The sequence below is a fragment of the Acipenser ruthenus genome, chromosome 26 (assembly GCF_902713425.1).
Source record: "Acipenser ruthenus chromosome 26, fAciRut3.2 maternal haplotype, whole genome shotgun sequence".
NCBI classification, from domain to species: Eukaryota; Metazoa; Chordata; class Actinopteri; order Acipenseriformes; family Acipenseridae; genus Acipenser; species Acipenser ruthenus.
Window position 1 is genome coordinate 13,041,725 of NC_081214.1, and position 26,454 is coordinate 13,068,178.

At 41.4% G+C, this 26,454-nt stretch overlaps 1 protein-coding gene across 1 annotated transcript in view; it reads right to left on the reverse strand.

The window, feature by feature from the left end:
- LOC131701772 (55 kDa erythrocyte membrane protein-like) overlaps positions 1–24,791 on the reverse strand; it is a 32,951-nt gene extending 8,160 nt beyond the window's left edge. Inside the window, exons 1-5 of the mRNA XM_059001644.1 lie at positions 24,343–24,791; positions 4,204–4,353; positions 2,952–3,030; positions 2,283–2,368; positions 1,558–1,626 (exon numbers count right to left, since the gene is read on the reverse strand). Coding sequence (XP_058857627.1) covers positions 1,558–1,626; positions 2,283–2,368; positions 2,952–3,030; positions 4,204–4,353; positions 24,343–24,465 — 507 coding nt within the window. The 5' untranslated portion in view covers positions 24,466–24,791. The remainder of the gene's footprint in view (positions 1–1,557; positions 1,627–2,282; positions 2,369–2,951; positions 3,031–4,203; positions 4,354–24,342) is intronic.
- Between the last annotated feature and the right edge of the window lie 1,663 nt (positions 24,792–26,454).

Here is a 26,454-nt window from a genome sequence, read left to right on the forward strand (position 1 = left end):
GGTCTACATGATGGGGGTAATGTAAGAATAAGAGGTCAAGCTTTTATGTCATCTGCCGTCGCTTGAAGCATCCTTCAATATGCCGCCAGACTGTGCTCCTTTACAATGTAAAACATGGGAGTGAAAACAGATACATAAAGTCTGGACTAAAAAAATAAAATATTATTTATATACAGCATCAACATAGATATCATAGCTCTATGCGGGTGACATTAAATAACAGGTCTCTAGAGAATAAAATGTTATCATTTTGATTTAATCTAGGTTACAATATCCATGCCAATTTTTTATATCTTTTTTTTTATAGAACGGAAATGCATTCCTTCTTGCTAAATATCGCATGCTGAACTCTCAAGAGCCAGCAGATGACACTAGAAAAGCTCTAAAGCTGAAAATAAAGGTTTGGATGAAATGGCAGTATTCTAGAAGCTGCTGTGTGTTCTACTGAGAGAATAGTCACCTTTCTGTTCACTGGCTTAGAGGAAGACATGCCTGATAAAGAACACATGTAGTTGAAGACACAGGACACTGAATTAGAAAAGCCAATCACAATGCAAATTAATCGATTGAGAGTGCGTGCGTGGCATGTCTGCCACACCCACACCACACTGACAGGCAGTGGGGTCTGTTCAACTGATCCAAGCACCACTGAAAGAGGTAAGATCTCGAACAGTACAGTATGTGTGAGTCTCGGAAGTGTGTATTTCTTCAAATGTACGTAAAATAATAGGTTTGGTCCGAATTTAAGATTTAAAAAGTGTCAGTATTTAGACATGACGTTTTTTTAAAAATCCATTGAATAAACCCAATTGGGTTTTGTATAATAATAATAATAATAATAATAATAATAATAATAATAATAATAATAATACAGCTAATTTAATTTCTTTTTTCCAGATCAACACTGGCTGCATCTTTCCAATTGAATTCCACTGTTCTTGTGTTTATGTTGCAATTACTGCTTCAACAAAGAGGCTTCATGTTTCACCAATATCAAATTGACAGCCTCGAGTAGGCTGAACATCCTGATAAACCACATGTGTAAACTGATTAGACAGAAACATGTATTTACTCCCTTCGGTCCATGACAGATTACAATAGTGCTTGTAACCTGAGGCTGAAAGATAAGAACCACTGGTCTACTTTACAGACCACAAAGTTTCAGTCTTAATAATGAGGCCTTCTCAAGCCACAACAATGACACTACTGCAGACTCGCACAATGTGAAGAAATGGTATAATCTCTTCAAAAGGGCACTCCTGTCCAGCCAGACATACTGTAGAGCTGAAGTTTCGTGCGACTCTGATTCAAGACTGATGACTCGTATTGCAATTAAAGCCAGTCAGAAACTCCAACCTTGACTTTGAAGAGTTATTAAAATACTTTTTTGCTAAAGTCTGTCTTGATGAATTTAATAAAGTTTAGAATGGATGAAACTGTTAAAGACACTTTTGTCAACACAAGCTCACAACAGTTTCTTTAAAGAACTCCTGAGTTCAAGCTTTGTGCTTCAGGCTGCAGGTGGATATTGAGCTGCACAGTGAAGTTGTCACTTACCTCAAATGCTAGGGACTGGGCTTGCTGGTTGGGGATGATCTTAAAGGTGACGACTCCGGTAGTATCTTTCTGTAAGAAAACTGGTTATTAATATTATTCTGCAAGGTGACTTTGATTCTAACTGCCAATCAAGGAAGCCCGAACAGCATATGCAATGTGACAGGGTATACAGTACCATGAAGCCAGCTCAGTTCTTCTGTGCATACCATCAGAAAACCCCTTTCTCTGATCGACTACCTGTTCAAAATCATGGGTCGGATATAGCATCATTCCCTGCTCTCTGTCAACATTCAATGTAATTTTCCCCTCTGTGTAGGTTTAATTTAAGGCTTTAAATTTAACTTGTTCATTTATTTTGCTATCGCAGGGTTGTGTCTTCTGGAAGTTTGTCAAATAGCTGGTGCCCCTGCAGCAGAACGTAAACAAACTGGAAACCTGAGTAAGTAAGAGTGCCCAGGAAGTATAAACTATGAAAGAATGTAGTACATATTCACAAACAGCATGATGACACTGCAGCTTTGGAATCTGGAAAGGCACCCAATCAGCCATGCCAACTTCCTCACCTGCTGTCACAGTAACAGGATTAATCTATTCTCAATTCATCTGTAACATGTTCACACAGGTTTTACTGTTTAGAAAGTGACCTTCATTCCTTGTGTCTGTTTGAAGTGACAACTCAAGCCACAATTGTTAATAGGTCTACTGAAAATCTCTCAATGACGTACCAACATCTTTTGCAGCTGATCCACGGACTGATTAGCTACACTGCTCCCATTGATTTCAGCAATCTCATCTCCCACATGGAGAGAACCTGAAACATACAAATAATTAGAATGCCTTTGTGTTCATAAATCAAATGTAAATCATTAGCAAACTCGATTAGGATGATTATGTTGTGCCTGTGATTCATGCCTTCGTATCTTCCAGTAAAGACTGCAGTCCTTGTTCAGAGGGATTCCTGGATTAATCATTTCAACACTGCAGCGGATTTTCAAAACCTGGCAGCTGATGTGCTGACATTTACCAAATTACACATTACATCACATCTTAATTCCTTTCACGTTTGTATCCATTCTCATGTCCCCATAGCAGGTCTGATAAAACAGGATCTTCTGTAGTTTTTTGTTTTTAGACATACTGTGTATGAAACACACTTTAGAAAGACTGATAATGGAACGCTCAAAGACTATTAGACCTAGTGACCTCTCACATTAATACCCAGATTTATTTTATAAATGTTACCCTTTAGGAGCAGCAACAGTAAGAATCAATGGAAGACATTTGTTTAAAAAGCAACCCAAAGACTGTAAGCCCCTTTGCAAATGTCAGGAGATATCCTGTGTTGTATTATACAGCTTGTGTGTTATATACGAGGCGTGCCTCTCCAGTGTCACCTTGTCTGTGAATCATTCCTCCATGCAGGATCCTGGCCACTGTGCATCGCTGCTTCTCATTCAGTTTCAGTGTGACCCCCTGAAAAACAGTACGAAGGAACAGGTTTGTGATGGTTCTAAGAGGATAAGGCAGAACGAGCAAGGGAAGGTATACTATAACCCACCAGAGGTTATGAGTCTCAGGGTGAACACAATGAAGGAACAGCAAATTCAGATACATTCAGTAGTTCAGGACTATACGACAACACCTCTACGAACTGATGCATGCTGCGAGAAAACATCCAGCCTGCTTTGTAGGGGGCATTGCTTGAAAGGTAGGCAACTGACCAGATATTTGTATCATGTTTAAACCACCTTACACCATGTGTCAAATCATGCACTGTTGAAATGGTCAGCCCTGTTTTACCATGGTTGACCATTGCCAGATCATGCTTGATATATCCCTACCTCTCAAAAGTTCACTGAGCAGAGGTAAGTGTTGCTCTTGCATCACAAACAGAAATGAAGCTGCTCTGCATTGACACTTGACCGGCACACTGGAGGGGGTTTCTTTGTTCCACTCCATATACAGAATCCCACCCGTAATGTTCCCTAGGGCTTTGTGACAACAGGAATTCCAACTCTGACACGCTGCTTCTGGATAGTTATTGTACTCTACTGGTTTATTACTGAAGAATGGATTGAGGCATGTGTTTCAGAACAATGAGAAGGGCCACTAAAATCCATTCATTCACAGAGAATTGTGGGAGTCTGGAACCAACTCCCCAATAATGTTGTTGAAGCGGACACCCTGGGGTCCTTCAAGACGCTGCTTGATGAGATTCTGGGATCAATAAGCTACTAACAACCAAACAAGCAAGATGGGCCGAATGGCCTCCTCTCGTTTGTAAACTTTCTTATGTTCTTATTCTTCTTACAAATTATTCTTATAGATCTTCTTTCAAGACAAGGAAGGGTTATTACAAATTTTCCTTTACAAATATTTAAGTACTCATAATATGTACATTTTCAGGGATCTATTCAATTGATCTAAATAGCGGAGGATTAAGCCCTTTGTGCATCAAGGTTTGAAAAATCAAACCTCTTAACAGCGCATGATGTCAGTTTCTTAGAAAAATATAAAATAAATATGTAAAAATACTTACATTTAGTTAAAATATTTACATTTAGTAAAGGGCATTTTCGCTAAGAATTTACCAAAAATAAAATGATAATGCGGCATCACAAAGCTTCAGATAACATGTGTCCTGACCATTGGCTCTGTAGCGCTCTTCTCAAACTGCACCAGGCGCATCTTGGTGAGCTCCTTCCCGTTCATGGAAGGGCCGTTGGTGCTGCCCAATCGGTGGCTCCCGTTGGTGTACACCTCCTCTCCCGCGGCTTCCTGCGTCTGCATCACCACCTGGGGAAGAGAAGCGGAGCCGGCATGTCTCAAACAACCTCACCTTCCAATCGTGTTGCACCAACATATACCGATTGCATGCTTCATGCAGCCTTATTACAGCTAGGATTTCAAAGCAAAGGCCCTCTTTATCCATAGTGTTCGGAACCCAAAACAGTTTGCACTAAACCAGTCGAGTCCAAATAAACCAGTCACTAACCCTCCTTTGTGCAATTGATTTCCATCCCTCTACCTCCTCCAATCACCACCCCCTTGGTTAAATCACAGAGGGGGGCTATCGCCTCGTTCAGCCGGCCAGGCAGTGGACTCTCAAACCATGCGTTTTATCTGTACCACACTCATTTTTTATTTTTCATTAAAACGGCTCAGCAGGATGCACTGGCTGAGTGAGCATGTCGTGAATACAATGATGAACACACTTGTTATCACTGCACCTAAAGATTTGGATTGGAATTCCACTGGAACTGAGCCATAAAACATATCATTAGCAGAGTTAAAGAAGCATTACCAGCTGCTAAAAATTTTTTTTTTTTTAAATGTATCCAGGTTTTGAACACATCATTAGCTTCTAAAAACCACAGCAGCCAAATTGAAAATGCTGCTTAATCTGCAATTTAGTTTCCATGGGAACACCTAAACACATCATGTGAGAGCTTTAACTGGTTGCTGTAGGAGTTATGGGCATGCATCAAGGACAATGTGAAACCTGGCCTGCTGGTCTGAAATGGGTCATTGCTGTGAAAAGCACAAGAGTAGCGACCCAGAATCCTATTAACTGTATTATATTATTAAATAAAAGCCTCTCTGAAATGCATTACATAACTAGATTCTTACTCGTTATACCAGTTTTGCACCAATCTCATTTCACTGTTTAGGAAAAAAAAAGTGTGTCACTAAATTATTGGATGTTTTTTAATAAAAAAAAAATAAAAAAAATACAAATGAACCAGGAGCAAACTCATTGAGAGGAGTTTCAACAGTGTCCTGTATAGCCACTGCTCGCATCATTAAAACAGACTTATTGAGAGGAATCATCTAGTTTCAAGTGTCCTGTATAGCCACTGCTCGCATCATTAAAAGAGACTCATTGAGAGGAATCATTTAGTTTCAACAGTGTCCTGTATAGATATAGCCACTGCTCGCATCACTAAAACAGACTCCATTATCGAGTTCCTTAGTTTGAGATGCCTGCAGCAATAAGTCCAGAGGGTTTGAGGGACTCAAGCTATTTAGCCTCCTTGTGCTCCGTCTTTTGGGTGAGATGTAATTGTAAGTGACTCTGCAGCTGATGCATAGTTCACACACCCTAGTCTCTGTAAGTCGCCTTGGATAAAGGTGTCTGCTAAATAAACAAATAATAATAATAATAATAATAATTATAATAATAATACAGAGTGTGCGATGAACATTACTGCACACTTGGCAATCCAAGGATGATAGTTGATTGTCCTCTATTGTATATGGTTTATTATATACAATAAAAGTTCTAAAGTATGTGTAATGCTTACAGTACGTGACCCTTTGCTGTACTGTTTTACTGCACACGGTATGACAGAACATGGCTTTTAGACCCCCCTAAAACATATTTGAGCTACACATCATTATTACAATGTATTACATATTCATATACTCAATTTCTGTGTGTAAGCAATCATGGTTTCATAGTAAGATGGAATCACATGTGTTAAAACGATTTAAACAACACTGTAACACTGCAATTCCCTGCTGGAACAGCAGGAGGTGCATCATTGTATTCATGCAGCTCTCAAAGGGTTGAATAAAGAAACGGTGTGGGTGCTCTTATTAAAGCACAGTGTGGAGCACAGGTAGCTTACAAGCAATTTGCTCATAAAAACTTGTCAGACGGATTGTACATGAAATGTTCTGCATGAAAATTAATGTATTTGAAGATTGGGGAAAATATATATTCAGGTAAACAGATATTTACTGAGGGGTCTAGGAGGTAAAATAGACAATAAATAGTCCACCTTAATTTGTTTTGCATAGAAATGCGATAACACTTCTTCTCATAAAAATAATTTGCATATTGTTGAAGAGCAGACGCTTGTTGATTCTATCTATGGAAGTGAAGTGGGAAAGGGAGAGGAAGGGGAGAGGAGAAGGGGAAAGGGAGAGTAGGGAAGGGGATAGTCTGGGAAAGAGAGAGGAAGGAGAGTGGGATATATTAATATTAATTTCCAGCTTTATACAGTACATGACTAATCATCCCTGAATATGAAAACCTGTGAATATGAAGACTAATTAAAATAATTTGGGTATTTTGCATCCAGCTATGAAAGGAAATTAACTGTATCAATATGTCATACAATGAGCGTATAACAGTATGAGCAATATAACACCATTGCATTAAATACAGATTCCTTCGGTCCCTGTGCAGCTGAAAACATGCCCTGCGAGTTATTCAAAGTGAGTCTTTGATATATTCCACGTAGCAGCACTGCACTGCTGGGAAAATCAATTCCGCCTGTAATAAAACAGCAACTAATTAACAAGGATGCTTGGAGCTCCCGCTCGTACACACAGATCTCTCTGTGCCACAGAATCAGAAGCTAATAAAAACTTGGAACCTCTGAGACTTGAAAATAAAATAGAAATGTGCTCGCCATCTCGGTCATAGGCTCTCTAAAAGTCTGTGTGTACTGAAGCTAACCTGTTCAGAATTTAGAAATCAGGGTTTTTAATGTGCTTGACGACCCCTATCTTTATGGTTAGTGCTCAAATAAAATCAGTAAGAAATGCCTGGTCGTTCACTTGCGCCGATTTAAATGGTATCTGGTGTTTGCAGTCTGTCTCATTCACTTCTCTAATTAGCACGCGGTCATAACAACGTGCACATTATAAAGAAGGACATTGAAGTTTTAACACTTTGAAATAAAATTTTAAATAAGAGCGCTGGCTAATGCCTTCACCAGTCAGTGCATTTAAGTTTCAGAGAGAGCGAGAGAGCGAGGCAGATTGATTTTAAAATCTGTTTCATAATGGTTCTGTGTGTCACTGATGCTTTATGTGGTCAATTGAAGAGTGCTTAATATGAATTTATGACTATTTTTTTTTTTTTGCTTGTTCAGTAGAGAATGAACTTAGAATTGGGAATGCTTTTCCATTTCCTGATGTAAGATAGAAGATATTATTCAGCTGAAGTTGCGCAGCACAGCACTCTCCTAGCAGCGTGCCTGTGCTCTGTAACCAGATTCCTGAACCCGGCTCCCCAGGCACTCACACAGGATTACAAAATCCAATACCTTATATAACCTGATATACAAATCTCACTGCATGACCCCACTTCTGAATTGCATGGTTTAGTAACTTGTACATTTGAAAATTATTTACTGTGCTATGTAAACATACAGAGTGTAAAAATTCTGTTAGTCCTGATCTGAACAGCAGCGGACCTAAATACAGCCATCATTGAATCATTCAGATATGAACTTCCTAATGTTTCATTTTATAATCTTGCCTCTTATTGATCATCTAAACAGTGATCAACTGAGTATAGGCCACTGAAAAGTTTGTTATAATACCTGCCATAAAACAGCTCTATCCCACAGCATGGTGGAGGTACAGTACTGTGTGTTTACAGAGCCTCCCAGAGATTCTGTACTCGGGTGTATAGTGATCTTAAATTCTCTGAGCTGGACCACTGCATCACCAACCTGTTCATGTGGAGCGGTATGGCTTGCAAACAGCTGCCATTAATCCCTTAAGGAATCTATTGAATACCCAGCTGAATAGGGGGCTGTGTGTGTTTGTGTGTGTGGGGGGTAGTCTCTAAGAAGCAGACAGCTGAGAAGCTATCCAGGCCTGTGTCTGGACTGCATTATTTATGATCTGTTCATGACATTTTAATAGAGCCCAGATCAGTTTCTCAAACTGGACATCTGGCTGCATTATCTTAAACACATATTGTAAGAATTAATTAACCCTGTCCTCAGCCCCCACTGATTAGGTCACCCTTGCCTTAAGTGCAAAGAGCAGGGCAGCTGCATGCAAACATACCTCCCTGTAGAAGCCCACTGCTCTAATCCTGCCATAGTAACCAGACCATGAAACGCCATAGGGCAGTAGAGAACAGGTATGGTTTTTAGGTTTGCCATGTGCCTGCTTATACCTGGTTTGTGCCCCTGGATTTCAATATGCATTCATTCCAGAGACACAAAAAAGCAATCCAGTGTTTGAATCTCATGCAACGTGTGACATAGCACTGCAAAAGAGCACCAATGTAATGAACTACAGACAGAGACACCAACAGACACACCAACAACAAACTGATAAACCAAGACACGATATAACTGCTTTATTATTTCTGTTCTTTTGATGAATCGTGTAATATCTGCCTTTAGTTCTGACCACTACGACTAGCTGCCCCAATCTTTTTGTACAGTGAATAGTTAACTGTAATATTAAACATCTACAGTCCGTGTATAAAAGATTTACAACTGCCTCCATCATTTTTCTATCACAGGGGCACATTTTTGATGAAATAGAAGTATCAAAAACATAATTAAAAAGATAGGCAGATTACAATCTACAAATTACTAATCTGCAGTGTCTGGTCCAAACTGGTTCATATTGCTGACAGGTGCCAAACCTTTCACCTCAAGGATTTCCTTGCTCGCTCTTTTCTGCTGTGATGCAGGTGAATCTTTATGGGAACGTGACGAACAAAGGAAAACAATCCCCACGCTGCTGATGGAGACGAGGACACAGGATGAAGCCTGAGCTGTAGTAGCCCCGTGTGAAGATCCATCTCACTGAGCTGCAACCGCATTCAGTTAAACCAGAATCAGCCATGCAGCACACCGGCGACCCGAAATCACTGGGATCAAAAGGCAGCATGTGCAAGAAGGCTGTGTTCCTCTATGAAAACCACACCGTGGAGGGTCAGATCAACTGCTCTGCACAGCGACACATACAAACACCACCACTGCTTAGATCATTAAAACAGGGCCCTTCACACCAAGGTTATTCATTCGCAGCATCAAAAACACTCAATCAGGGATACTAAGGCAGCACTAGCAGGACTGTACATGCAAATCTCTTTAGTGCATTTCTGTTTGTAAAAATGTGTTAAGCACCAGGGATTGTCCTATAATAATAATAATAATACTAATAATAATAATTATTATTTGTTTATTTAGCAGGCGCCTTTATCCAAGGCGACTTACAGAGACTAGGGTGTGTGAACTATGCATCAGCTGCAGAGTCACTTACAACTACGTCCCACCCGAAAGACGGAGCACAAGGAGGTGAAGTGACTTGCTCAGGGTCACACAATGAGTCAGTGGCTGAACCGGGATTTGAACCGGGGACCTCCTGGTTATAAGCCCTTTTCTTTAACCACTGATATGATGTGCTGAGAGATGCATTATGGGCTTACTCGCATGGTCCAAGAATGCATTACATGGCTGTCCTGACAACACTGCATTTGAAGTGAATTCTGTAATTACATAACTGTGTTGATAACAAATTCGATTTCACACTGGGAACCGTACATGTAGTCTTGGATAAACAGAAATGAAATTAAACACAGATGCAGTCTGTCTCCTCATAAGATATGCAGTGCAGTTGGCTCCAGTACTTCCCAGTTATAGTAGCTGTATCCAGTAGAGCAGAACTTACAAAAAATAAAATAATAGTAGCATTTATATGATCATTAAAAAAAAAGAATCTTCAAGTGTAAATTCCCATTTGCACCTGAAGAAGAGGTTTTAAGGTTTGTGTTTCATAGTTAATCTAATAAAGTATCAGCTCTTCAAATCGATTATCACTATCAGCCTACCTTGATTAATATGGTCTGCTTACTAAACCAGCTTACAATGGAGAAAGTGCACAATGTTACATTCTTTCATAATGCTTCTGTTTCAAAGGCCTATCAGAAATCTGGTTGTCATGACTACATTTTCCCAGGGAAAACTAATCTACAGATTGGCTGTTTCATCTGTGTTATGTGACCATGACAAAACTAGACAAAAATGACAAAGAATTCTCTCTTCAGTACATGAATTGACTGACATGTTTTTAAGGCTTTATGAATTTGGCACTATGTACATTAAATTTAGCTCAATCAAATCACTTAATTTTAGGACTAGATTTATTTAAAATATAGGCTGGAATTACAGGACTGGGGATAAAACGATGGTGTTTGGTATAAGAAGACATTCTTTCCAAATCAACCACAAATGACGGAGCACACTGAACACTGCAGGGGGTGACATCTCGGAGCACACTGAACACTGCAGGGGGTGACATCTCGGAGCACACTGCTTACTGCAGGGGGTGACATCTCGGAGCACACTGCAAGGGTGACATCTCGGAGCACACTGCACACTGCAGGGGGTGACATCTCGGTGCACGCTGCATACTGCAGGGGGTGACATCTCGGAGCACACTGCAAGGGTGACATCTCGGAGCACACTGCAGGGGGTGACATCTCGGAGCACACTGCACACTGCAGGGGGTGACATCTCGGAGCACACTGCTTACTGCAGGGGGTGACATCTCGGAGCACACTGCAAGGGTGACATCTCGGAGCACACTGCACACTGCAGGGGGTGACATCTCGGTGCATGCTGCATACTGCAGGGGGTGACATCTCGGAGCACACTGCAAGGGTGACATCTCGGAGCACACTGCAGGGGGTGACATCTCGGAGCACACTGCACACTGCAGGGGTGACATCTCGAAGCACACTGCACACTGCAGGGGGTGACATCTCGGAGCACACTGAACACTGCAGGGGGTGACATCTCGGAGCACACTGCTTACTGCAGGGGGTGACATCTCGGAGCACACTGCAAGGGTGACATCTCGGAGCACACTGCACACTGCAGGGGGTGACATCTCGGTGCACGATGCATACTGCAGGGGGTGACATCTCGGAGCACACTGCAAGGGTGACATCTCGGAGCACACTGCAGGGGGTGACATCTCGGAGCACACTGCACACTGCAGGGGTGACATCTCGAAGCACACTGCACACTGCAGGGGGTGACATCTCGGAGCACAGTGCACACTGCAGGGGGTGACATCTCGGAGTACACTGCTCACTGCAGGAGGTGACATCTCGGAGCACACTGCTCACTGCAGGGGGTGACATCTCGCAGCACACTCCAGGGGGTGACATCTTTGAGCACACTGCAGGGGGTGACATCTCGGAGCACACTGCACACTGCAGGGGTGACATCTCGAAGCACACTGCACACTGCAGGGGGTGACATCTCGGAGCACAGTGCACACTGCAGGGGGTGACATCTCGGAGCACACTGCTCACTGCAGGAGGTGACATCTCGCAGCACACTCCAGGGGGTGACATCTTTGAGCACACTGCAGGGGGTGACATCTCGGAGCACACTGCAGGGAGTGACATCTCGGAGCACACTGCAGGGGGTGACATCTCGGAGCACACTGCAGGGGGTGACATCTCGGAGCACACTGCAGGGAGTGACATCTCGGAGCACACTGCAGGGGGTGACATCTCGGAGCACACTGCAGGGGGTGACATCTCAGAGCACACTGCAGGGGGTGACATCTCGGAGCACACTGCTCACTGCAGGGGGTGACATCTCGGAGCACACTGCAGGGGGTGACATCTCGGAGCACACTGCACACTGCAGGGGGTGACATCTCGGAGCATACTGCACACTGCAGGGGGTGACATCTCGGAGCACACTGCTCACTGCAGGGGATTATGATGACGTAGATTGTGAGGAGCATACATTGTAAACACTAAAGTGAATCATGTAATCACATGGACTTCACCCTGAAGGGCTTTCGAGAAAATGTTGACTACTCCTTATTTCTATCTGATAAGCCTTTTCTCATGCACCTTACTGTGTGTGTGCGTGTGTGTGTGTGTGCGTGCGTGCATACATCATTACAATATTTGGGAATGGCCCCAAGTTAATTCAGTGTCATTCTTCTGTCAGTAAAGATAATTCAGACTGTATATTTTTCTAGCTTGCAGTAGAATTGCCCAGCACCAGTCCCACACACCAATGTGTATGCTAGTTTCACTCCTGATCATGCCTCTTCTAGTCAGAGAAGCTAATCTGTAACTTTAAGTCTGTAAGGGCATTGACATCTTTTGAATTAACCACCACTGTTAAGACAACAGTACCTGCACTCAATAGATTTCAATACAACCATGACCAACCGGAAACTAAACTAAAAAACCCTACATGCACATGTATCATTGTTGTATTTATCTCAGATGCACAGCCTCTGTTCATTTCAATGTGAAATGTGTTCATCTTGTAATACAAGGACTGATCATTTGATTGTACAAATAGTTTCTCTGGTACAACAAAAGCATTTTTAAGTGCATGGCTCCAGGGTACATTTTTGCTAGAAAGAAAAGGAAATCCAAGCAATATATATATACAGTGCCTTGCGAAAGTATTCGGCCCCCTTGAACTTTGTGACCTTTTGCCACATTTCAGGCATCAAACATAAAGATATGAAACTGTAATTTTTTGTGAAGAATCAACAACAAGTGGGACACAATCATGAAGTGGAACGAAATTTATTGGATATTTCAAACTTTTTTAACAAATAAAAAACTGAAAAATTGGGCGTGCAAAATTATTCAGCCCCCTTAAGTTAATACTTTGTAGCGCCACCTTTTGCTGCGATTACAGCTGTAAGTCGCTTGGGGTATGTCTCTATCAGTTTTGCACATCGAGAGACTGAAATTTTTGCCCATTCCTCCTTGCAAAACAGCTCGAGCTCAGTGAGGTTGGATGGAGAGCATTTGTGAACAGCAGTTTTCAGTTCTTTCCACAGATTCTCGATTGGATTCAGGTCTGGACTTTGACTTGGCCATTCTAACACCTGGATATGTTTATTTGTGAACCATTCCATTGTAGATTTTGCTTTATGTTTTGGATCATTGTCTTGTTGGAAGACAAATCTCCGTCCCAGTCTCAGGTCTTTTGCAGACTCCATCAGGTTTTCTTCCAGAATGGTCCTGTATTTGGCTCCATCCATCTTCCCATCAATTTTAACCATCTTCCCTGTCCCTGCTGAAGAAAAGCAGGCCCAAACCATGATGCTGCCACCACCATGTTTGACAGTGGGGATGGTGTGTTCAGGGTGATGAGCTGTGTTGCTTTTACGCCAAACATAACGTTTTGCATTGTTGCCAAAAAGTTCGATTTTGGTTTCATCTGACCAGAGCACCTTCTTCCACATGTTTGGTGTGTCTCCCAGGTGGCTTGTGGCAAACTGTAAACGACACTTTTTATGGATATCTTTAAGAAATGGCTTTCTTCTTGCCACTCTTCCATAAAGGCCAGATTTGTGCAGTATACGACTGATTGTTGTCCTATGGACAGAGTCTCCCACCTCAGCTGTAGATCTCTGCAGTTCATCCAGAGTGATCATGGGCCTCTTGGCTGCATCTCTGATCAGTCTTCTTCTTGTATGAGCTGATAGTTTAGAGGGACGGCCAGGTCTTGGTAGATTTGCAGTGGTCTGATACTCCTTCCATTTCAATATTATCGCTTGCACAGTGCTCCTTGGGATGTTTAAAGCTTGGGAAATCTTTTTGTATCCAAATCCGGCTTTAAACTTCTCCACAACAGTATCTCGGACCTGCCTGGTGTGTTCCTTGTTCTTCATGATGCTCTCTGCGCTTTAAACGGACCTCTGAGACTATCACAGTGCAGGTGCATTTATACGGAGACTTGATTACACACAGGTGGATTCTATTTATCATCATTAGTCATTTAGGTCAACATTGGATCATTCAGAGATCCTCACTGAACTTCTGGAGAGAGTTTGCTGCACTGAAAGTAAAGGGGCTGAATAATTTTGCACGCCCAATTTTTCAGTTTTTTATTTGTTAAAAAAGTTTGAAATATCCAATAAATTTCGTTCCACTTCATGATTGTGTCCCACTTGTTGTTGATTCTTCACAAAAAATTACAGTTTCATATCTTTATGTTTGAAGCCTGAAATGTGGCAAAAGGTCGCAAAGTTCAAGGGGGCCGAATACTTTCGCAAGGCACTGTATATATATATATATATATATATATATATATATATATATATATATATATATATATATATATATGGGACGAACACAGGATTTTCACGTTCAGATATTCGCTCAGAATTTAAATATTCATTCGGATAGTAATTCGTTTTTCAAAAAGTAATAAAAGCCATTATATTGCTCTGAACGCAGGCAGAGACAGCATAGCAGCAGGGGCAGGGTGGCGTGGCCGTGGCCCCTGTGTGTGTGCCTGTATTTACAGCAAGATGTAACACGTTAAAATAGAAAAATATCCCAGGAGTAAAGAATAAGTTGTGTAGGATTTACTTTACCCAGTGAACTACAAAACAAAGGATGCCAAATAGCAGTTCAAGTTAAACGTTGTTTTGTTTATTCCCGAAAATAAATAGTACATAAAAAAACTGAAATTTAACTTTAAACACTTCAAATAAAACAAAACGTGGAAATGCTGTTGTAAAGTGATGGGAAAAAAAAAACTCACTGTTTTGGTTCTTGTTTATTATATTCCACATAACAAAGACACAACAATATATCCAGTCTATATAAAAATCACTAAATTTCCAGCAAGTTGGGCACTGCTTAAGCGAGGCATTTCAGAATGACATGCTTGCTTTTTTTCTGTCCCATGAGATTCTATCTCGCTCTAAAGCAGCACAACGCTTCTTTGTCCCAGACGGCCTTCCATAGAGATCACTATGCGTGCACGCGTAATCTAGTTGGTTTACTTTTTGCTGTTTAAAACTTTTAAACAGAGGCTCAAGAGCTGCTGTGTTCATTCTGTGTTTTTTTTTATATCAATCTCACAGAGCTCTTTTTCATTTGCCATTTTTTGAAAGTGTATATAAATATAACTTTTTTTTTTCTTATGTGTGGAGTGTTGTGGGTGTAAATATATTTAAATAAAATTTCACAACCAGTCCAGTTATTGGTATTGTACATCATGAGTTACTATGGTACCATGGTTTGCCCAGAGAGCAAAATCCCCTACTTCTTCCAAGTGTCATTTCAAATGATGATTCTCATGCCCTTCCTTCCCTGACAACAGGAGTGCTTCTCCACTGGCTATTTGTTGATCCGAGCAAGAACCAAACCGTGAAACTCCAGCCTCACAAGACATACCTGAATCCAGCTGCGAGCCGAGCAGAGGCAGGGGCAGGGTTAAGGACTTTCATCATTATGTTACGTCAGGCAGTACACTCAGAAACACAAACAACAAACAACATGCTTGGCAGCGAGTGTGATGAGAGAAAAGCACAGCCTTGGAACGCTGAGGAAGTGCAGGCTCTAGCACCCAAACAAAAAACAACTAGAAAAAACAACAACTATCCTTGTACCATTGGTCTATTCATTTTTGAACACCATTTGTGTGTGCATCTTTTGGCAAACTGAGCTAATTAATACAAATAATTAATAACACCGGTGTTTCGTTGTGTGTGACATCAGTAGCACAGCTCTGCAGTGGACAAACAACCCAGGCTCCCTTTAACCGCACTCGTGCGGATCGGTTGGAAGAGGCATTTGTGATCTCTGTTGCAATACACAACAGAGATCACAAAACAACGGAGTGCAGGCTCTCTTGATAAAGTAGCCCACCCTACACAGATAACCCCTAATTGACATTGTACCCACTGTATCAAACCCATAATGCTCAACTACTTTTGTATCTTCAGTTTCTAAATCTGTGTAACTTAATTTACTTATGACCCAATGCTTGCATCTGTCAGATGTCACGTGTTACTGCACACCGAAAATGAGGAAGATATTAGTTGCACAATATTTATATCATTACTACTTTTTTTCCATTAAATCATACTGTGGCTGCTGTACAGTAAGACAATACATCTGTGTGTCTGTGACTACACAGTTTCCCTATTGGTGACATGCAAACCCAACAGCCACAACATAATGTGAAATGTCTACAGCTACAAACACGAGCCAACAGCAAAATCAGAAGCCTGTTTAAAATGCACTATAGAGCAAGACAAGCCTCCTGACTGGAAACATGTCTCTTTATCTGCACTGTGCCTGTCGTAAACTTCCCAGGAAAGTGCTGACGGTTCAAACCCAACAACTTGGAAGGAAACCACAAGCAGTAAGGAAGCAGTCAAGCTCCAGTCTAAAGAATTCCCTAGCTCAGCTAATACTGAGATTAGCAAAGCACATTTCAACATCTACTGATTAAAAAGTGCCAATGTATAAAAAGCAAAGCACAAGCACTGGATCAAACAGCCTAGAACACAAGCACTGGATCAAACAGCCTACACACAAGCACTGGCTCAAACAGCCTATACACAAACACTGGCTCAAACAGCCTACACACAAGCACTGGCTCAAACAGCCTACACACAAGCACTGGATCAAACAGCCTACAGCACAAGCACTGGCTCAAACAGCCTATACACAAACACTGGCTCAAACAGCCTACACACAAGCACTGGATCAAACAGTCTACACACAAGCACTGGATCAAACACCCTACACACAAGCACTGGATCAAACAGCCTACACTCAAGCACTGGATCAAACAGTCTACAGCACAAGCACTGGATCAAACAGCCTACACACAAGTACTGGATCAAACAGCCTACAGCACAAGTACTGGATCAAACAGCATACACACAAGTACTGGATCAAACAGCCTACACACAAGCACTGGATCAAACAGCCTACAGTACCCCCCTGAAGAAAATTGTTGTGCTGTTGCTGTTGCAGAGCCAGAAGTCAGTTTCAGGAAACAATCAATCCGGGCACACGGAAACATCTCTGTGATTGCACTTGGTGTACAATGAATGCTGAACTTGCTGTTAATGTGTAAACAGTAGACACCCACTAATACAGTAGTGTTCAATGCTAACTTCATTAATATTGCACCAAAATGCAAAATATACACTACAGCTCTCTGCTCTTCAGGGAGTGACTTACCAACAAAATGACATGTGTTTCAGTTGGTGGGGATCACAGATCCATTTGCAATATTGCATCAAATGAACAATACAGAATGGATTCCATCAGCTATGTATTATTATTAAGGTTTCAGCTGCACTACTTCTGTATGGTACTGCTGAAGTGAAACCCCATCATCTCTATAAAAATAGAATTGTTCTGACAGCAGGGGCTAATCCGATAAAGTAACCCAGCCAAGAAAAGATTGTATTATATAAGGCCTTGTCAGCTTCCATCGGATCCGCAGCACAGCCTAACCAGATCTGAATGGGTTCGATCTAGAGCAGCCCAGTGCATCTCCATGCAGGGAGCGGAGCATGGGAAAGGACAGGGCTGTTTCAGAAGAAAGGCTGGCCACGTGGTTCACGGGATGAGGCAATGCAGAACCTACAAAACTAGTGCGGATTTTCATAGTTTCTGTCATGCTTTATTCATTATTCACATCTAGATAACGATGCAACAGTGCAAACCCTAAAAACCACACAAGCTTCACACACAACAGGAAGCAGAAGCTCTACCACACATGACTGTGCTGCGCTGCAGTTTGCTAAATGTGGTTCATAAACAACGCTCTTCTATTAACAGCAAAATGATTTTTTTGTTTTGTTTTTGCCACAGCATCGTTCTTCACTCTGTATTAAACAACGACTCAAAGTTCCTTCCCAGACATTGTGTAAACCATGGTACCATTTCTGACCAGGATTGTTTCATTCAGACTCATAGCATTGATCACTGGTTGTCATGTACAACCATCTTCTGGAACTCCATGGTCAAACAAGGACATCCTGTACGAGTTTAAAGATGGTTAGTCTGGCAATGATGTTAATGTTTTACCTGTATAAAAGCATGGTGTTACATGATACAAACACGTGGGTCCTTAATTCAACTAGCACCCAGACTGTCCAGACCCCGTGATGAGCAGTGGGACAGAGGGAGTCATTACCTGGGCACTATCATTCTCTGTGAAGGGTTTGTACAACAGACAGCTTACTGCAGTGTGATTAATTACCAACAAAGATTAGCAATGAAAGTACATCTATAGCAAGCCCTGTGTTATACAATGGCCAGCATTGCTTTGGTATCTGCCATGTGTACTTTCAGCACTTGGGTGATGACATTTCATTTATTTAAGAATAAATGCTACAGTTGCATGACAAACGGTTAGACAAGCACTGCATATTCCCAGCTCCCTGACCTTGAACTGTAGCAATCAGAATAGATACAAACATATACTAAAGCACTGTTCTATATGCACAGGGCATTACTGTATTGTACAATGTACATTCACTTACCTATGGGACCCATGGGCTTTAGTCTACCTACATTACACTTAATAAAGTGGAAACAAATCTCTTAGCTGTTTTTAAACTGTGCAGTTCAGACACTATGGTCTGTGTCCATGCAATGCACATGTAAAATATAAGTGTGACAGACAGAAGGACAGATACCCTTCTCTCTACTAAGGTATGCCTCCGGTCAATTGAAAAACAACTGGAAAAGTGTGACATGCTGTTTAGAGACACACGGGTACCTTCACATAACCCCACATTGTGATCCTCTCAATACACTGTGGTAAAAGAATGTCCTATTCAAGGGCTATCATACCTGGACACAGTAGGTGGTTCTCTAGATATATGTAGAAATGTAAGTGTGACAGACAGACAGACCGTCTCCACTATATCTCTATATGCCCAGTGGGGGATAATTATAGGCTTGTGCATCTATGGCTAGAAAGATGACTTTTAATAGAAGTGTATGCATTTGAATCAACCAGGAGGATAAAGTGACAGTACAAAGTAAATCATAATTATAGCCTAAAGGCAAGTGGTTGAAGTGGGTCGTGACTGATAAATCTCGACAAGGCCGATGTATTAACAGGGTGTCGTAGTTTCTCCCTCGAAGATTACTGTGCACAGTTTCACCGGTCAGTGCACAATGCTACTCAGGCACGCTTTGTTCAGCCTACTATGTACTGGTAACTCTGCACAAGGAAGCATCATGGAACATGAAACTCTCCTGTATGGCACTCAGAATCACTCCTGATCCCACTAGAAGCAAAAAGTGTCTATTATCAACATGGAGCAGCTTTGACTGTATGCATAAGGGCATCTGCTATGAAATAAAATAATGGGAGTCTTATTCTTATATTCTTATGTATAGACAGCAAGCAGAAACTCTTCTTTTCACACTCCTTCATTCCCTTCCCAGTCTACAAGACCACACCCAGCCCACTCTGATGTTGCCATTATCTTAACCTTCCCCTAATCTTCTCCAGACTTTAGCATAAACTCACTGCCTCCTAAACACTGTTCGAGATGCAAGCAATTAAATCTATTAAATTACTGCTCACGAGGGCCCTCTGCACTGTATGCGCCTGCACTGTTTCATTTCCTGTCTATCCACAAGAGATTTAAACTCCTGAAGAAACATCAGCAACATTTTACAACAAAAAGGCATAAAGAGCTAGGAAGAGATTAAAACCAGATCCAACTGGTTCGAAAGCATTGCAAACAAGCCTTGAATCATTAGCGTGCATTGTGTAAAGAAAGAAACGCTTTCAAGATTTAGAAGCTTTAGGGCTCTTCCCTGAAACACACTGTGAGAGCTAGAAGCTGGGTGTATTTCACCTGTTTTGCTACATCAGTGTTGTCCAATGGCTGTCTCAAAAAGGAGAAACTCCAATGCTATCAAACACTAAGGAGGCCCACCCTCAGCCTTGTTTACCAAGGCCACAAAAACAATACCCTGAGCCAAGGACAGGGTTTAGCCAGGCAGGCATCGTACTTACCCATACACAAAATTGCACACAGCTTTTAATCTAACTGTAACTTCAGTCAGAATTTTTTTTTTCAATTATTATTATTATGTCTTATTTTTAAAGTGCCTGTCCATATTGTTATATAAAAAGTACCCTCTCTAACAAGTGAGTGGAGGATGGGTGTAGAAATCTAACATGCAGCCCTGGACTGGATGAATGAACTGTTATTTTATTTTCTGCTTTGTAGCAAGGCATCAGGTCAGGAGTTTGAGTGATCTAGTCGTAAACACACCACGGGGGTTAGATGTTTCAGTAAATATATATCGGTCTCTGAGTACTTCTGCACAGCCCTGTATGTTAGTCTGTCACTCCTCAGAAACCACCCACTTCACCCCCACCCTTTCTCCAACTCGTACATGTTGTACAAGATCTGTTTTAGGAGCTATTGAAACAATCCAAGCAAACAAGTGGACTGAGCCAGTCTGGAGGATCGATTCTGGCTTGTTTGAGCACACTGGTGTTTGGGGAAAGCCAATTAACTAAGGATCATTTAGCACATGATCTACAGTGAGTATAAGTGCCCATATGGCGAGACAACACCACCTGGACACGCAGACACTGGCTATACCGCAGTACAATTGGGACATACCAACAAGCACGTTTATTTTGCTTTGTGGGAACTCTGGAGTTACAGTACAAGAGCTGGAGACAGTTTGTGAAGGGAGAGGCCCCAGGTTGTTAGCAAACTCTCTAGAGCTGGGTACAAATTGTGTGCAAACAAGGTACTGTACTGCTGCTTGCCAAAGTCTTGTTGCAACAACCCCTAATCCTGCCACTGCACCTGGTCCTGCGTGGGTTCAACTGAACTTACACAAAGTGAGTGCAGCTCTCAAACCACCACAGCCCTGCTGTGCAAGCTTCTTAATTTGATTGTTTTCTGCTCAAAATACCAACCCTGCTTAGGAAAAGATTATTCTTCCATACAACTTGTATTCTGATAAGACTTCACTTTCCCCTACTCAGCAGGAGCAGCGTGAAATACTTGTCTCAACTTGTGCAGGATTCAAATATCACTTCTTTAAAAACACTGCAGAGACCAAGGCACTGTATTTGTCAAAGGAACGCTTGTTTTTGAAAGAAACCTGAAAAAAAGGCTCCTGTAAGTCGAGTAATCAAGTACACTAACTCTCCCCTATTCAACTAAAGATTCTGCAGAACAATGTACAGTAGGTCCATTTTGGAGTTTCAGGACTGCGCATTCAGTCTAACATGGGACACAATCCAGAGAAGTGGTGGCAGATGTACAAGTCAGTGCAGTTTAAAAACCCAGAAGAGGAAATGGGAACTGTCAACTCGTTTTAAAAAATGGAATAAAACCTTGCCATTGATGGACAGCTCTGGTCAAAAGTTTTGCATTACCCAATAGAATTAACTAATTTTGCTTAATAAACTCTAATGAAACCTCAATTCAATATGTAGTTTTAATTTTGCAGTTTTCTGCCATGCCTTTCCTGTTTTCCTGTGCTTGACAGGCTTCCACTATGCTATGCTTATGCAGGTACTATAGTAAGCGTTTGTAAAAGGCGGAATCTAATCTCTCATACTTGGGAACAGTTTGACCCATTTTTCACTGTGCTGTAATGATTATTATTATTATTTATTTCTTAGCAGACGCCCTTATCCAGAACAACTTACAGTCGTAAACAAAAATACATTTCAAGAATCACAGTACAAGTATTAATACAATTAAGAGCAAGTTAAAATACAATCACTTCGGTTCTAGCAAGTACAAATATGACAAAATAAGATTCAATAACGGAGCAGATAACAGTGTAATGATGAGGATGTGCTTGTTATAATCTTAATTTCTGTCATTACACAGTTCATATTTTACTCCTAAATTAGATTTAAGTTAATATTTCAAGTCCCTTAAACCGGAGTCTGTAACTGAAATGAAGGGTTTTTTCAACACCACTCAATAAGGGAAGCCAGGGGGTGATTTGACAGAGCAGTGTCTGAGTTCCCTTTACATTACTTGTGGATTGTGTGACAGTCCAGAATACTAGTCATTCCTGATAATTCAACCACTACTTAACAGCTGAATCAGCTGCTAACAAGCAAGTTTAAACCAGACACAGATTACTCATCAGGCATAAGGTATGTCTGATGAGTTCCTGTATGTTCCTGTATGATCATCAGATCCTAGACACACAGAGGGCTGCTTTCTGTGTTTTCTGTCATGTTCTGGAGGAAACAGCTTTCTGAATGTCAGGATTAGTGAACTTCACTGACAGAAAAGAAAGGACTCCAAAGTATACAAATGTATGACTATCATTAACATTTTCATTTCCACCACAAGCATGTTGAAGAAACGGCAGAGTGACATCCTGATAGAACGATAAGGGATGTGTAAAAAATAAAAATAAAAACAACATGGTCGATATTTCCTCCAAAGTGTTATGCGTTACTGAAAGGAAAAAACACAAAAAACTAAGAAGAAACAACTTAGGACTCCTTGGCAGCCCTGGGATGAAACAGAAGAGTTGTTTTTTTCTGGTATTTATTTTAGTGTGTTTTTACTTTATGAATACAACACGCAATCAGGCGTAAAGGGTTTTGATGGCATATCCTGTTATAAAAGGGTATCTGGAGGGCAGCAGTAAGCTTTCTTTAGTCAACAGCTAGAAATTCATTAACGGATACAAAAGGGAACAAAAAAACCCACCTTATATACACAATAAAAGATAGATTTATATATCTATATTATAAGATGTACTAATCCTGACAGGTTCATTATTGATCCTGCATTAAAAACAGCAACCAATATCACTGTAGAGGTTTCACTCTTATTAAAAATGTTAATTTCAAATAGAATTTCTAACAAGAAAGGAACATCGCCGAGGAAAACCAGGTGACGCTAACAGATATAGAGCATCAGGGAGGAGAGAGCTGCTCTGGAGCTGCACTTGTGAAACGCTTCTTCTGTTTCAGCAAGGAAACAAAGTTCACCTGCATAATGGGGCTGGGAAAGCTAATGTAGCTGATTACAGTAAGTGGGTGGATTTTAAGATCCTAGCACACCTTTAATGTAATAACTGAGACATGATTGGCTGAGATCAATGGGGCTCTGGGCATCTGCTTATTATTGAAGAATCGAAGGTTACTAGAGCTGCATTCCACTGACTAGAGAGAAGAATGGAACTCCGTTTCCTTTCACAAGAGGAGGTTCCTTCTGACAAACACAACTCTCAATCATGGATTCTGAGATAAGACAGAAGAAATGTTTTGTCTAATTCCCACAGCAATGTGTTTTCATTTGATAACACTTGAGCACTCATTTTGGGTACAGAGCTGGTTTGCAGTTTTAGATCTGGTTTGAATTAGAAAACGTATTGACTTTTATGAATGGTGGGACCTTTGACAGTTAAACCTAATGATTATAAATCTTGGACCAGCGATATAGCATTATATTTGGGCTCATTGTACAATGAGGTTCAAAGAATGTGTTGATTCAGTAAGTACGCATACTGTACACTGCTTATAAAAAGCTTTGGGGGATTGTACACAGAGTGTAAACAAAAAATGAAACACCATCAGGTAAGAAGTCATTAGAAGCCAATCTGAACTTCAAGGTGACATTTCTTTGACAGTGCATGCTTCAACAGTACAGTGAAATTGGTTTGTGGTCCGTATTACAAGTACTGTACAGCGAAAACTGTAGCTGTGAAAGTACGACCCCTACTGATCAAAGCTGCACACTGCTGCAAGGAGATATTTACAGCATCAGCCTTGTAAAACTCTCCCGGGAGACACAGTAAATAACCCGACAGAATCCCCACGACAACAATGACAGCTGTGTCACTGCCTTGTCAGAATGTTGCAATCACTTAACCTCACAGGGACAGCCGTTATAAACCCTTGGCCTTAATGACAGTTTAGGATCTGGTTAGTCGGGTTTGCACAGCAAGTAACATATATAAAATACTGTCTGTAGTCGTACATGGTGCACCAGCGGTCCATCAGACCCTAACTTTCCACTTCAGTGCACAGGGTCGGCTCACGCGCGCACAGGTAACACCAATGTTATGATTCCCAAATATTCACATCCATGGTATGTATAACAAATTACATATGGGTTAATAATTCTGTAGTACATACTGGTACTGGAATAATTGGTTCTGACCAGCACAATAATTCTGGTTCTGATCAGCACAGTATTTGTTTTATATTAAATAGATATAGAATCCCTTACCTTTTCCGGCTTGGTTTTGTTCTGCAGTAGCTGCTCCAGGTACAGGTCTGAAAGCGAGGTATGTGCACTGTTGACTCGCTCAAATACGGCAGCGGGCTCGTTTTTATTAGATTTGAGTGTCATGTTAAAGGTTAAATACAATTGCTATTGTTACTGCTAGACTACTGGTGGTTGTAATTAACTAAACGAGTAGCCTTCACGTCGCCGTTCTGTTGGTTCCGTTACGCTGCTGCCGTCTGGGAAGGGGAGAAAAGGGCCGTCAGCAAGCCGTAACTCGTTGATAAAGTCTCTTTCAAGGTTGAAGTCCTAAGTCCGGTTTCAGGGTGCAAGGAGGCACACAAACCAGCCTTACCGAGCTCAGCTGACAAAGCAAGTAAACATGAGTGACGGAGGAGGGGGCTGAAGCTCATTGCTCACTGCAGCTTCCTTGACAGTTACGTGCAAGAGGCACAGGACTCAACCAAGCAGCGCCTTAGCGGGGGACGTGTTAGTGCAGTGTTATTCCCCCTGTCACAGTGGATTTGAATACATTTGAACTCGTCCTCAACAGCCAATCTTTTTTTTTTTTTTTTTTTTTTTTAAATAATAAACCCTTTAGACCTGAGAATGTGTTTTCTGTCGGATCTACCCCGTTGTAATGGAGTTTATCAAGACGTGTCCTCGCTGGGTCTGTGTCAGGACCATGTCACTTCAGAGCCAGATAGCGCGTTGAGCAAGGTGTGATAACACTGGGGCTACTAGGCTTCAGTAGACTGTACCCTGGGTACTGTAGTAGTACACTAGAATCCAGGAAAATTACAATATGTCCATGTATTGAAGGTTTGCAGTTCCACGACCACTCGAATGGAGTTTTAGCATTACATAATTACGTGAACACAGACAGACATATTGCACACGATGGAGATTCCTCTCCTACATTACTCGTTTTACGGACGGTTTCACAAACAACAAAGACAAGACGCCCCTGTATGTCTTCAGTATTTATTATTATTATTCAGCAGACACCTCTATCCAAGGCGACTTACAGAGACTTGGGTGTGTGAACTATGCATCAGCAGCAGTGTCACTTACAACTACGTCTTACCCGGAAGACTGAGCACACGGAGGTTAAGTGACTTGCTCAGGGTCACACATAAGAACATAAGAAAGTTTACAAACGAGAGGAGGCCATTCAGCCCATCATGCTTGTTTGATTGTTAGTAGCTTATTGATCCCAGAATCTCATCAAGCAGCTTCTCGAAGGATCGCAGGTTGTCAGCTTCAACAACATTACTGGGGAGTTGGTTAGACCCTCACAATTCTCTGTGTATAAAAGTGCCTCCTATTTTCTGTTCTGAATGCCCCTTTATCTAATCTCCATTTGTGACCCCTGGTCCTTGTTTCTTTTTTCAGGTCAAAAGTGTCCCCTGGGTCAACATTGTCTATACCTTTTAGGATTTTGAATGTTTGAATCAGATCACCGTGTAGTCTTCTTTGTTCAAGACTGAATAGATTCAATTCTTTTAGCCTGTCTGCATATGACATGCCTTTTAAGGCCGGGATAATTCTGGTTGCTCTTCTTTGCACTCTTTCTAGAGCAGCAATATCCTTTTTGTAACAAGGTGACCAGAACTGAACACAATATTCTAGGTGAGGTCTTACTAATGAGTCTCACACAATGAGTCACTGGCTGAGGTGGGATTTGAACCCGGGACCTCCTGGTTACAGGCCTGTTTCTTTAACCACTGGACCACACTGCCTCCTATAAACTAGACAGTAGACCGTTTTGCAACCTTATCTTTCTTACAGTTTAATTTATTTTGTTTGCAATGCCAGCCTAAGAGAACACAGACACTTATAAAAGTTTCCTATAGTAAAAACCTAGCAAAGTGTGGTAAAGCATGATAACTCAGAGGTAAGCATGTAAAGCACAGACATGTATGGTAAAGCATATTAAAAACATGTCAAACCAGGGTAAGTTATAGTAAACGCGTAGTATAACCATGGGAAAAGCATGCCAAGTGCAAAAATACAGTACAAAAACACTGTGGTAAACCTTTAAAAGGGAAGCCACAGTTATGCTTCAGACTATTGAATACAATCATGTGATATACACATGGAGGTGCAGACAGG